This window comes from Drosophila miranda, chromosome XL, assembly GCF_003369915.1.
Source record: "Drosophila miranda strain MSH22 chromosome XL, D.miranda_PacBio2.1, whole genome shotgun sequence".
In the NCBI taxonomy this organism is placed as follows: Eukaryota; Metazoa; Arthropoda; class Insecta; order Diptera; family Drosophilidae; genus Drosophila; species Drosophila miranda.
Window position 1 is genome coordinate 18,686,421 of NC_046673.1, and position 12,357 is coordinate 18,698,777.

Below are 12,357 nucleotides of genomic sequence, written 5' to 3' on the forward strand. Positions count from 1 at the left end.
CCACAGACTCCGCAAGATACGCCGTTGCACAGCAGCCGCGACGAATACTCGCCGCTGCCGATTTGCAGCACACCAATGCGTGAGCGGGAGCGTGTGACGGTGTTTGAATGTCGACAAGTGATCGATAAATTGGCGGCTACGGAAATCAAATTGGCGGAATTAGAAACAAAATTAACATTGGCTGAACGCAAATTGGTTTCGACAGAGAACGAGTATTCCGTCTTGGATGAATTGTTTCAGGAAGCATTAAAAAAAAAAGTAAATTTACTAAATGGTACGTCCCGCCCACAGCACTTTTCCCCAACAAAATGTTCTCTTACGTATCCCCCCTCCCCCACCCGTACTTTCTGCAGCTAATAAAGAACTCAAGGCCGAGATCGCGATACTAAGGGAAAAGATTAAATTATTCGAGGAGATGTCCAGCGAAGAAAAAGCCGACGGGCGTAGTAATTTCGAGCATGTGAGTAGAAGAAACCAAAGGGGAAGGAGAGGCCCTAACTTTCCATTCCATTTGTTAATTTTTGTTTTTTTTTTCAGTTTAAGCAAGTCTTTATAAAGGAAATAGCCGCCAAGGAGGAAATAATTGCTGAATTAAATGAACACCTGCAGGATGCGATCAGTGCGCATGTCAAGGAGAATGCAAGGGTAAGACCGATATATCCTTTCCCCTCACTTCAGCTTCTATTTATGAACACTACCGAACTCTCCGAACAGGTCCGCGAAGTAGAAGAGCAGTTGAAGAAGTGCTTCGACCAAATCAACACGCTCAATCTGACGGTCAATCAATATAAGGCAAGCCTGAGGGACAAAGATTTGGAGATTAGTTGCCTGGAGCGCGACAAGCAGGACTTAGCCCAGTGCCTGAATGTGCTGCGGCAGGAGTCGCAGGGACGCCGTGAGGTGCTGAATGCCTCCTCGGACATGCTGGACACTTCGCTGTCGCCTGGCAGTGTGCCGGAAAATCTTGGCAGCTGTGTGATTGAAAAGCAGCTGCGCGAAAAGGATCAGGAGTTATGTCAGCTAAAAGAGGAATTCGCAAAACTCCAGTCGGACATATACAAATTAATCAATGCGGAAGTGAAGGTCGAACCATCCTTCAATGATCAAACGCAGCTTTTAAAGGCTATTTGTGATGCGCTTATTGTTAGTCCCCAGGCAGCCGCCGAATACGAGACCAGGAAACTTCACAACGAGATCGAGATCCTAATCGCGAAGCTGCAGAGCGAAAAGGACGCCAGGGCCGACATGCACGATCCGCACGACAAGGAGTGCATCAAAATGACTTGTGAACTGGCATTTATCGACGAGGATTTGGACAACGAAAAGCAGATCGTGGCGCAGCAGCATAAACGAATTCTGGATGCCCAACAGCGTCTCGACTCTCTAGCCTTGACCGAGAAACATAATAAACAGCTGGATGAGCTGCAGCACCAGTTGGAGATCCTCGAAACTGAACTCTCACAGATGGCCTTGCAAAACTTAAATGATCAGCATTGCGTCCTCAACTACCTCGAGGATAAGAAGGCGAGTGATGAGATGTCGTGGCAGAGTCTTGAGGAAACAAAGAGGCTGGAGCAGCAGATCAACTCGAAGCATGATCTGCTGAACAAGAAGGAGAGCGAGGTGGCTGAGGTAAAAGATCAAATTGCTGTGCTGCAGCAGCAGATTAAGGACGAAGAGGCTAAGGGACGCTTGCAGGCGCCCGCAAGGATGGCGGAGCTCGACCAGCTAGTCAAGGACCGCAACGTTCTGGCGATCACATCACATGAACAGTCTCAGCGACTAGCACATCGTCACGATCGGCTGGAAAAGCTGGAGCTGGCACGGAAGAAGAAGGAAATGCAGATCAAGAATGAGAATCACGACCCTGACTCGGAGATCGGCCGTTACTATGTGCGGGCACTGCAGGAACTGGAAAGTAAATGCAATTTTACGTTGCAAAAATGCGTTCAAGCGGAAGCAGAAGCCGCCGAGCAGGCTGACAAGTTGTCCCACGTGCTGCAACGTCTGGAACAGATCCAATACCAGAATAAAGTAGCCACCGCCAAAGAGCCACCGCGTGCGGCACAAAAAGATTCCGATACAGATCTGATTGCAGAAAAGGATGCGAAAATAGCTGAACTAACAGTCGAAATGATGGTGCTAACAGATATATTGGACACCCTGTCGGCTGAGAAATCCGGGCTAGCGAAAAAGCTTTCGATGCAAAAAATTCTTCTGCAGATGTATGATAAGTCCAAAGATGTTGTGTTGGAAAATGTGAAGAGCCAGCAGGAGAATAAAAAGTGTTACAAGCAGAAATTGAAACACTGGCAAGAAGAACACTCAGACGTTATCAAGAAGTTGGAGCTGGAGATCGATCAATGGCGCGAAAGATACGAAAACTTTGAAAAAGATAGCAGCTCGCAGAAGGAGATCGCCGGTACGAATGAGCGAATGCACCAGGACACAGTTCAAGGACATGCACGGACCATTTCGAAGCTTCGAGATGATTACAATACGCTAGAGAAAGACTTACTCCACAAACAGAACTGTTGCGAAGAGGATCGGCAAAAGCACAACGAACGAGTGGTGCTGCTGACAGAAGAGCGTGACACTCTAAGACTTCATAAAGACACCTTGAAGCAAGAGCTCGACACTCTGAGCCAAGAGCGGGACACTCTGAAACAGGAGCGTGACACCCTGAGACTTTATAGTGACACCGTGAACCAAGAGCGCGACAATCTGAACGAGTCTAATGGTACCTTAATAAAAGAGCGCGACAATCTGAACGAGTCGTATGCGACCCTACAGAAAGAGCGCGACAATCTGAACGAGTCTTATGGTAACTTGATAAAAGAGCGCGACAATCTGAACGAGTCGTATGCGACCCTACAGAAAGAGCGAGACAATCTGAACGAGTCATATGCGACCCTACTGAAAGAGCGCGACAATCTGAACGAGTCGTATGCGACCCTACTGAAAGAGCGCGACAATCTGAACGAGTCTAATGGTACCCTACAGAAAGAGCGCGACAATCTGAACGAGTCTTATGGTAACTTGATAAAAGAGCGCGACAATCTGAACGAGTCGTATGCGAACCTACTGAAAGAGCGCGACAATCTGAACGAGTCTAATGGTACCTTAATAAAAGAGCGCGACAATCTGAACGAGTCGTATGCGAACCTACTGAAAGAGCGCGACAATCTGAACGAGTCGTATGCGACCCTACAGAAAGAGCGAGACAATCTGAACGAGTCATATGCGACCCTACTGAAAGAGCGCGACAATCTGAACGAGTCGTATGCGAACCTACTGAAAGAGCGCGACAATCTGAACGAGTCTAATGGTACCCTACAGAAAGAGCGCGACAATCTGAACGAGTCTAATGGTACCCTACAGAAAGAGCGCGACAATCTGAACGAGTCGTATGCGACCCTACAGAAAGAGCGAGACAATCTGAACGAGTCATATGCGACCCTACTGAAAGAGCGCGACAATCTGAACGAGTCGTATGGTACCCTACAGAAAGAGCGCGACAATCTGAACGAGTCTTATGGTACCTTGATAAAAGAGCGCGACAATCTGAACGAGTCATATGCGACCCTACTGGAAGAGCGCGACAATCTGAAGGAGTCGTATGCGACCCTACTGAAAGAGCGCGACAATCTGAACGAGTCGTATGCGACCCTACTGAAAGAGCGCGACAATCTGAACGAGTCGTATGCGACCGTACTGGAAGAGCGCGACAACCTGGAGGCTGCCGAACAGCAACACCAGACGGAAATATCTCGATTTGAGTACATGGAACGAGAGATATGGGGAATACTGGACAATACCACAGAGAAGATGCAGGAGCTGGCGGAGATAAACGCAAACGAAAACAAGGAGAACCGTCAGCTACATGGCGAGAGCTCTTTGCGTCAGGTGAATTGTCTGGAAATGCTCAAAGAGATACTCTATCGAAAGGACACGGAAATCGAAACCCTGCGCAAGGATAAAGAAATGATTCTCAAATCCGAACGTGCCACCAAAAACAACCTCCATAAGTTCATCAGAGAATGCGATGCGAAAGAGGCACGACTCAGCCAGGAGATGGGTATTCTCAACTACAATTTTAAGCAAGCAAAAAAACTTGTCCAACAGCAGAAACTCTCGCATGACACGGAAATCCAGCTAAAGATAGATGCCGGGAACCAGGCCCTGGGAGCTGTCAAACGAGAATTGCAGAAAGCACGCGAGCAAATGCTGAAAATCGAAATGGCACATGCACATGATAAGCAGCAATTGAAACTGCTGGCAACACAATTTCAGGCTGAGCACGCACAGAGTCTCCAAGAAAAAGCTGACCTCCAAGCGGACCTTCAGAATCACAAGGGGCAGCTCCTGATGTTCCAGGAAATGGTTCAAGGACACAAAGGGATCATTTTAAAGCAGCAAGATGATTTCAGGGCCCTAGAGAAGGACTTACTCCACAAACAGAAGTGTTTGGAAGAGGATCGCCAAAAACTTCACCAACAAGTGCTGATGCTGAAAGAAGAGCGTAACTACCTGACACTTTACAAAGGCACCCTGAGGCAAGAGGTCGACACCCTGACACAGGAGAATAAAACGCTGACACAGGAGCGTGACACTCTGAAGCAAGAGCTCGACACCCTGAACCAAGAACATGAGGCCCTGAAACTTTATAATGACACCCAGAAGCAAGACCTGGTCTCAGTTGAAAAGCAGCTCAAGGTGGAGGTGTCCCGCCAGGAGATCGAGACTGAAGCTCGTGCCATGACCGAGAAGCAGCTCTCGTTGGTCCAGCATCAACTGGAGCAATCTGAACAGAACTATGCCCCTTTTAAAATCGAGATTACTGACCCACAAACGACCTCGGACGAACGACAGATTGAGTTAAGCAAACAGTTGAATGCCGCCAAAATGGAACTGGCCGAAACGATGAAACACCACAGTGCCACATACACGGCGGCTGCCGAGGAGGAGGGGCTACTCGATCGCACGACCTTCCAGCGGGACTGCCAGGTGCTGCAGGCCAAATATCAGGAGGCCAAAAAGAAGATTGACGAACTACAAGCGAACATAAAGGACCAGCGCAACGAGATGGAGGGCAAGTTGGAGAAAATGAAAAATAAAATGGTAAGACCCGCCTGTGAATCGGTCAATGGAATCCCTAAAATCCTACATATTCCACTGCTGATAATATCTATTTTGGTCATATATATATTTTATATTTTATACCACAAATTTCTTACATAATACACTAACACTGTTCTCTGTTCATTGACTTTATCGCACACTCCCAAACTAATTTTCCCTTTCTAATAAATCTAATAATAATCTGTATAATAATCTTAAGCTAACTTTAATCTATGCAAACAATCCAAGGGATAGTTATTGATACCATGCCATGCATGGACTGCATTCTGCCTGCCGTAGATATTTATTATTATTTACTAATCATCTGTACAGTCTGATACAGACCGAATCCCAACCGACATTCTCTTTGAAAAAATACCCAGAATAAGCGCCAGTTGGAGTTCGATTTTCTCTGTCATGCATGTATGTATATATTTGGTATTGTATTTGTATTTTTGTATAGCATTTGGTATATGGTTTTATATGTTGTTTTTTTTTTTTTTTGTTTGTTGTTGTTGTTTCTGTTCTGTGAAGCTTGTACTCTTCATTTTCCCTGTGGTTTTGGTGTTTTTTTTTTTTCCTTATTATTCCACAGATACAGAAAAAGATCGATTCTGATGAAGAAGGGGGAGGACAAAGTACAGCTTGAATTTTAGTTTTGCGCAAAAAAATTGTTTATATTTTTGAAATTTAAAAAAAAACACGGTTTTTTATTCTCCTATCCTTCCACCTGCTACAAAAAATCCTTGACACACGCACACGCACACATACACGCACACACTGTCCGACGAACGAACACTCGAACACACCATTCGAATCATTCCAAACACCACTCGAAACAATCGGAACACAGAGCCAGCCGAATGTGAGACGAAAGCCTAACCAGACTGAGGATCAATCCTCAATAGATGAGGGAAACGTAGCTACAACTGTGGTACGAACTGGACCTGATGACAATAATGCTACTGTGCTAGAAAGCGGCGAAGACTTGGCTTTGGTTCCAGGCCCTGAAACGTACAAACTGGAACCCAATGCCAAAGTTGGAGATTGCGTAGTTAAATCTGAATCGGAGGAAACATTCGACTATACTGACGCGCTTCTTAGCTCGTTTTCGTGGTGGAAGCGCGTGCTGCGCGGACATTGCCTCACCGTGGGGATAATCATAGTATCAATGGTGGCATATAGTGGCCTGATAGTGTGGATTTTAAAACTGTATGGAATCGACGTGAGCTTGAAGTTGAAGCGCCCCTCGCAATTCTGAGAATGCTGCATTTTAATTTGTATTTTTTTTTTTGTAAATTTTTGATATTTGTTTTCTATTGGTTATTGGCTTTAACTTTAGCTATTGTAATGCTAATGCTAACATATTACCTAGAAGAAGTCGATAGGTTGTTTTGTTTCGAGACTCATGTTTGTACCGTCCCCTTATCTGTTGCCACTCCACCCACTTATTTCTCACCCACTCTCTCGGATCGCCCCCAAAAAAAAAACACCAAAAAAACCCCCAACACACACCGCACCGCACACACAACAACACACGGACAACACGGACTTGACCCACTGGCAGCGCACCTTGTACACCGCGGAGGTGACACGCATGAAGGAGAAGCAGGAGCGCGAGGCGGCGCATAACAAAGCGGAACTGGAGGCCCTTACATGTCAGGTGAGTGCGGCCCTCGCTCGAAGAAATCGAGAATTTATTTAAAAACTAATTTAAATAATTACAAAATATTAATTTCTTTTCATTAATATTTTGTATATTTTTTAAAATATATTTAAACAAAAAAATATTTATACATCGTTGGATCATTCCCACACAGAATACCAAATACGAGGAGCATACACGGAAGCTCTCCAATCAGATTGTTCGCTTGAACGAAAGGATACTCGAGCAACAGAAGCAGCACGCGATAACCACAACAAAATTGCGCCACATGCAGGCCACCTCGGAAGCCACCAAATCCTCATCTTCACTTTCCACACTGACTGTCGCTGGAAGCGCAACCACAGCGGACGCGGGCACGGGCACGGGCACGGCAGCATCCGCCACCGAGGACTGGCAACCCTTCAAGCGTCCCAGTGCGCCCTCCTCGAATCTGGCAATGGAAGATGAAGAGGGGGAGGTGTTCAACAACACCTATTTGACGGACCTAAAGCTGGGCCGTGTGCCGTATATATCGTGAGTTCTTGGCCATCCACTGACATCGTATCTATATATCATTCTGTTTTGTTTGCAGCGCTGAGGAGCTAAACTATCGAAACTCGCTGCAGCCGCCGCATCTGAGGAGCACCTATGCGGCCCAATACGATGTGGGAATCCAAGACGAAGATCCCAAAGTAAGCCAGATCCAGATCCAGACGCAGAGCAGCAACAGTGCCACCAACAGCGACAAGAGCAACAAGGCTGCAACACCCGCAAAGGCGCAGGCAAAGAAAGCGCAGTGGGCACGCCTCTGGCCTAATCGAAGAACATAAAATATAATCAAACACAACACACAATTTCCAGATGATGGAAAAAACACGACCCCCATAGAGTTTAGAGTAAGATCAGATCCTCTTGTACATTGTGAAGTCCGTCCTCCTTTGCTCGCTGTCGCTGTCGCTTGGTTTTCGTTTTGGCTGTTGTATCTCTGTGTTCCGTGTTCTGTGTGTTTTCTACTACTAATCCCAGTTTGAGTTTTCTATCCACCAACCATCCTCACACGTCTATTCCGTTTCTCTCAGGACGGACCACATAGTCTGGACGACAGCACGAGCGCCTTGCTTAGCTGTTCGGCGAGCACTGGGGCCCGCAAGAAGTCAATGGGCACTCACTACAAGCGTCCTGGTCCGCCCACACCCAGCAAGAACGGCGGCCGCTTGTCCTTTGGCAGCTCAGAGCCGCCGCGGGAGATACTGCGCGAGACATGCGAGAATACCGGCACCTCCAAAACACCCACACGCTTCAAGATGTTCACCTCGCGCTTTAGCATCGGCAGCACCACCAGCGGCAGCAGTGGCCTGCCCCGTGATGAGGTAAGACTGGTAGAGATGAGTGTTTAGTTATTGTTTCTTGTTGTATGTGTCGTCTCTGGCTTGTGCATCTGTAAGTCTGTTTTGTGCTCGTCGTCGTCGTCCCTGGGTCAATTGTTTCGTGTAGCTACAGTCCCTGCTATTGAATGCCTACTGAACTTCTGATCCACAGCGGCCGCTACGTCGGGAGCGGCCGAATCTATTGACCGGCATGCAGCGCCGCAGACTGCAGCTTCGTCAGTCCTCAGGCCTCTTCTGCACCTCAACGCCACGCAAGAGCCGCTCCTACTACGATCAGCGACGTCTGATAAGTGCCAGCGATGCAATCTCAGATCAGGAGGAGGATGAGGAAGAGGACGAGCAAGAAGGTAATGAGCAGAAACCAAAACAGGAGCAGGAGAATGTGGCCGAAGAGCTAGAGGAGGAGGGCACACCGCACTTGTCGAATGCCGCACTGTTGGCCATCACCCGTGGAGTGACCCGCAGGCTGAGCAACGATCCACGCTACAGTTCCCCTAGTTCGGGGTCCACTCCTCAGTTTGGCGGCGGCAAGCGGAAATATCGCAAGGGACGTGTCTCCCTTTGCTTGCACGGCAATATCTTTGCCAGGAGCCGGCCGCTGACGAAGATCACGGCCACGGCCCATGCAGGAAATCTCAAGCAGCAGCGCGAGAAGCTGAAACAGCAGCGCCTGAATCGCTTCGATCAGGGAAGGCACTTCAACGAGTCCCCTGTGCCGGCAGTCACTTTCGAGCAGTCACCCATCCCAGACAATCTCCAGAGGCACCACCAGGCACCGACGAATGTCACCTATAAGCTCCTCCAGCCGTTGGACCGCTGCGCCAACAATAACTACAGCCAGCACAATCGCAACAAAGAGCAGCAACAGCAGGACCAGCAGCTGCTACTGATGATGGGCCAAACGGTGGTACTAAGGCCAGAAGAGCAGATCCTCGACGATGGATTGCTGCCAGTGGCAGCGACCACATTTGACGTCAGTGAGACCGATAGTACAGATATGTGGCAGCATCGGCAGGTATTCGAGCGGCAGAATGTCCAGGCTTGGTTGACGGAATATGCCAGAGAGAGGGAGACCCCAATCGAGATGGAGAACGAGGACAACCATGGCGCACATTTTGAGCAGTTGTGCAGGGAAACGGAGTCGACGGCACCGTTTGAGCTCCAGCCGCTGCACTACAAAGAGCAGGAGGAGCAGCTAAAGGTCAGATCGGTGCGGCCGCTCAATATTACGGGCACCACCAGCGTGTGCACGACCAATGCCAGCTGTGCCACCAATCTCACCAGTGCCTCGTCGCGGAAGTCCTGTACAATCTACTCCCTGGGGAACATACAATCGGAGCCCCTGCCGACAATGACCATCACGCATGTGGAGCAGCGGTTGGTGCACCACGAGCGAAGGACAAAGACGCTGACGCTGCGTGAGCTGTGGCACACCTTCTGTCGCCTCAATCTGTCTGGCCGTCTAATGCTCAGCCTTGCGATGGCTCTTACGATGATACTGTGCTCTCAGGTGGCGGACAGGATGGCCCTGGGTGTCACCGCGGCTTTTGGATTACTGCTTTTGGTCCTTTTGCTGTGCTGTGGCAAGTAGAGGGATACCAGAAGGAGAGACGCATACCAGAATGAAGACATAAAACACACACACACGCAACAAAAAAAATACTCATTTAATAAAAGTTTCTTCCATTCCACAAAACATTATCCCATTGCTTATACACCCGATATATCTTTGTTCCATTCGCAGAATTCGCCGCCCAAGCGCCGCCTTAGCAACATGTTCAAGAGAAAATAAATGTAAATAAATGTCCATGTACAGAGAAAAAACCAACGCCAACCAGCATTAAGCCAAATAATCATTAAGAATTCTTGAATATTATTACTTTTCTTTTGGCACATACTAAAGCCTGAAAAAAAAAACAAATCCACAGAGTATACCATGTATATGAAGAGGATAAAATATATATTATTTTCTTGTGTTCAATGTACATACACGAAAAGGATACAATTTTTTTTGTTTAAATAAAAACCAAACCGAAATCAAACCAAACCAAATGAAACGAAACAAAGCAATGCAATGCAGTGCCGAATGGAGTCAAAACAATTAAATGCATGTTTATTGTATAGTACCTATGTATCAGCAGTATATGGGTCGGTTGGCCAATGCAATGAGATGCAAAGCCGCATTATCTCAGGTCATGTAAACCGAGATGAACCGCTGTGACAGATAAAACTTATCTTGTGCCATTGGGTAATCATCGGCCCTACAGCCAAACGACGGGGGTAATGCTCTGTTCATTGGGCAAGACAAATGTGGACCTGACAGCCCACATGGGTGGGGTAATTTGTAATTCCATTTCTCATCATATTCTTACGAGAATTGCCATTTAAGAGACTCCCATTACAGCTAGCGGAACAGACATCGAGAAGATTGGAGGAGACTGGTGATGTTTTGATTTGAAAAGCCCCAAAACAAGTTTTATATTGTTAAAAAGAAAGTTATATCACAAAGAGTATAGAACTGTAATAGCCCAAAACGCCGTCGGTTGGGTACATAATTTGTTTCATCAATGTGGAGAAGGATAAGTAAATAACTACGATGCAGTGTAAGTAACAGAGAGCAGTTGAATTTACACAAAATAAACTAAAACAACTTCCCTTACTGATAGGGTGGATCTTTCAACACTTGCACCACTTAGCTGGTGGCTTATCAATGGGATGTTGGCGCTGCCGGTGCGGTCGCGCAGTCAAGTGACCGAAAGAAACGGCAAACAAGAAAAAAGAAGTTAAAGAAAACAGGTCTGATACGGACAAGGTGAACAGGAGGCTCGCTTCACCGACCGACCGATCGACTCACTGGCCAACTGGCCCGACAAATCGGAGAGTGTTGCGCGTATGATGCAATGGCAAGGCTAGAGCGACAAAACATATATTTTTGTTTTGTTTATCGCGTAATGAAATGGCTGTAAATGTATGTAAATGCCAGCCTGAGGGGGTAGGGGTAAGTACTAGACACTTTCAACAACAGACGTGAGTAAGCACAAATCAGTGCAAGCGAAAACTGCACCAATAACAAAAAACAAGAACAGCCAACTATGTAAATAACAACAATAATAAACGATGTCAAGCACAAAAATCCACAACAAACCATTACATATCATACCAATAAGTAAACAATACCTTAGCTGTAGGATACATCATCTGAAAAACCAAGATAAAACGAACAACAACAGAGAAAACAAACCATCAACAACAAGCATATCAAATTACAACAATAATTAATTTTAAAATTATATAATTGCAACCAACAACAACGAAACTCAACAACAAACCACTTTCCCAAAGAGGATTACCTCCTTCAAAAAAAAGGATCAACAATAAGGATAATCATCATCAATTTCAATAGAAAAAATACATCAATTGCAGAATTAAAACAACAAAATTTTAAAAAACCAAAAACAACTACTGTAAACCCTCACCAATATGAAATCATCGAGCTTGCCACCTGTCTGTACAACAAATTTGGGGACAATCAGAAGAACACCTTATCCCCTTTTATAGAGCAGCTGGTAAGATCGGACATGGGGTGCCCAGTTATATATAGAACCGACGACCATCAATTGCAAATTTATAGTACTGCTAATCGGATTAAAGTCATTCAGACTGAATCGATATTCGTCTTCAGGTTTCGATTGACGAATTCAATTCAATGCCTAAGAATAACTAAATTATTCCTTTGACAACTGATCGACTCCTTAACACGATCGGTTTAGCGGGTTCCGTTATAATCCGATTTGCCGTCCAATTCTCCACAGTTTATGGATCTGTTTTGATCAAAATATTGTCCTTTGTCCGTTGTCTATTTTTTTTGGCATTTGTCAGATTTTTGAATTGTTGAAAAGTGAAAGCTGCAACGCAGTTCCATTGTGCATTCCTGTCGGACTGGTGGGGAGATCAGCGTTAGAAAATACCCCGGTATGCCCCGGGTGCTCCGGTTTGCATTGTTCTACATTGCATTGCCATAGATCATCCGTGGGGATGGGTGGACTGGTCCCTACCCTCATGCATATTCGTTTATGCTAATGCTCGACGATTACGGCAAGTGTTGGAATGCCAGTTCCCAGATGTTAAGTTATCTAGGGAATCTATATTTAAAACTGTTAAGGGAGCAACTCATGCAAGGTACAGGAGGAACAGGGTCACAAT

At 46.3% G+C, this 12,357-nt stretch overlaps 1 protein-coding gene across 1 annotated transcript; it reads left to right on the forward strand.

Annotated features, from left to right (window-relative positions):
- The first annotated feature begins 48 nt into the window (after positions 1 to 48).
- On the forward strand, positions 49 to 10,151 carry LOC108154454 (centromere-associated protein E). Its single transcript, XM_033396963.1, has 11 exons — positions 49 to 274; positions 354 to 460; positions 538 to 645; positions 715 to 3,102; positions 3,397 to 5,121; positions 5,455 to 5,544; positions 6,689 to 6,784; positions 6,942 to 7,300; positions 7,359 to 7,458; positions 7,846 to 8,136; positions 8,306 to 10,151. The coding sequence occupies exons 1-11, from the start codon at positions 76 to 78 to the stop codon at positions 9,743 to 9,745; spliced, it is 6,903 nt and encodes a 2,300-aa protein (XP_033252854.1). The 5' UTR covers positions 49 to 75; the 3' UTR covers positions 9,746 to 10,151.
- Positions 10,152 to 12,357: the final 2,206 nt, after the last annotated feature.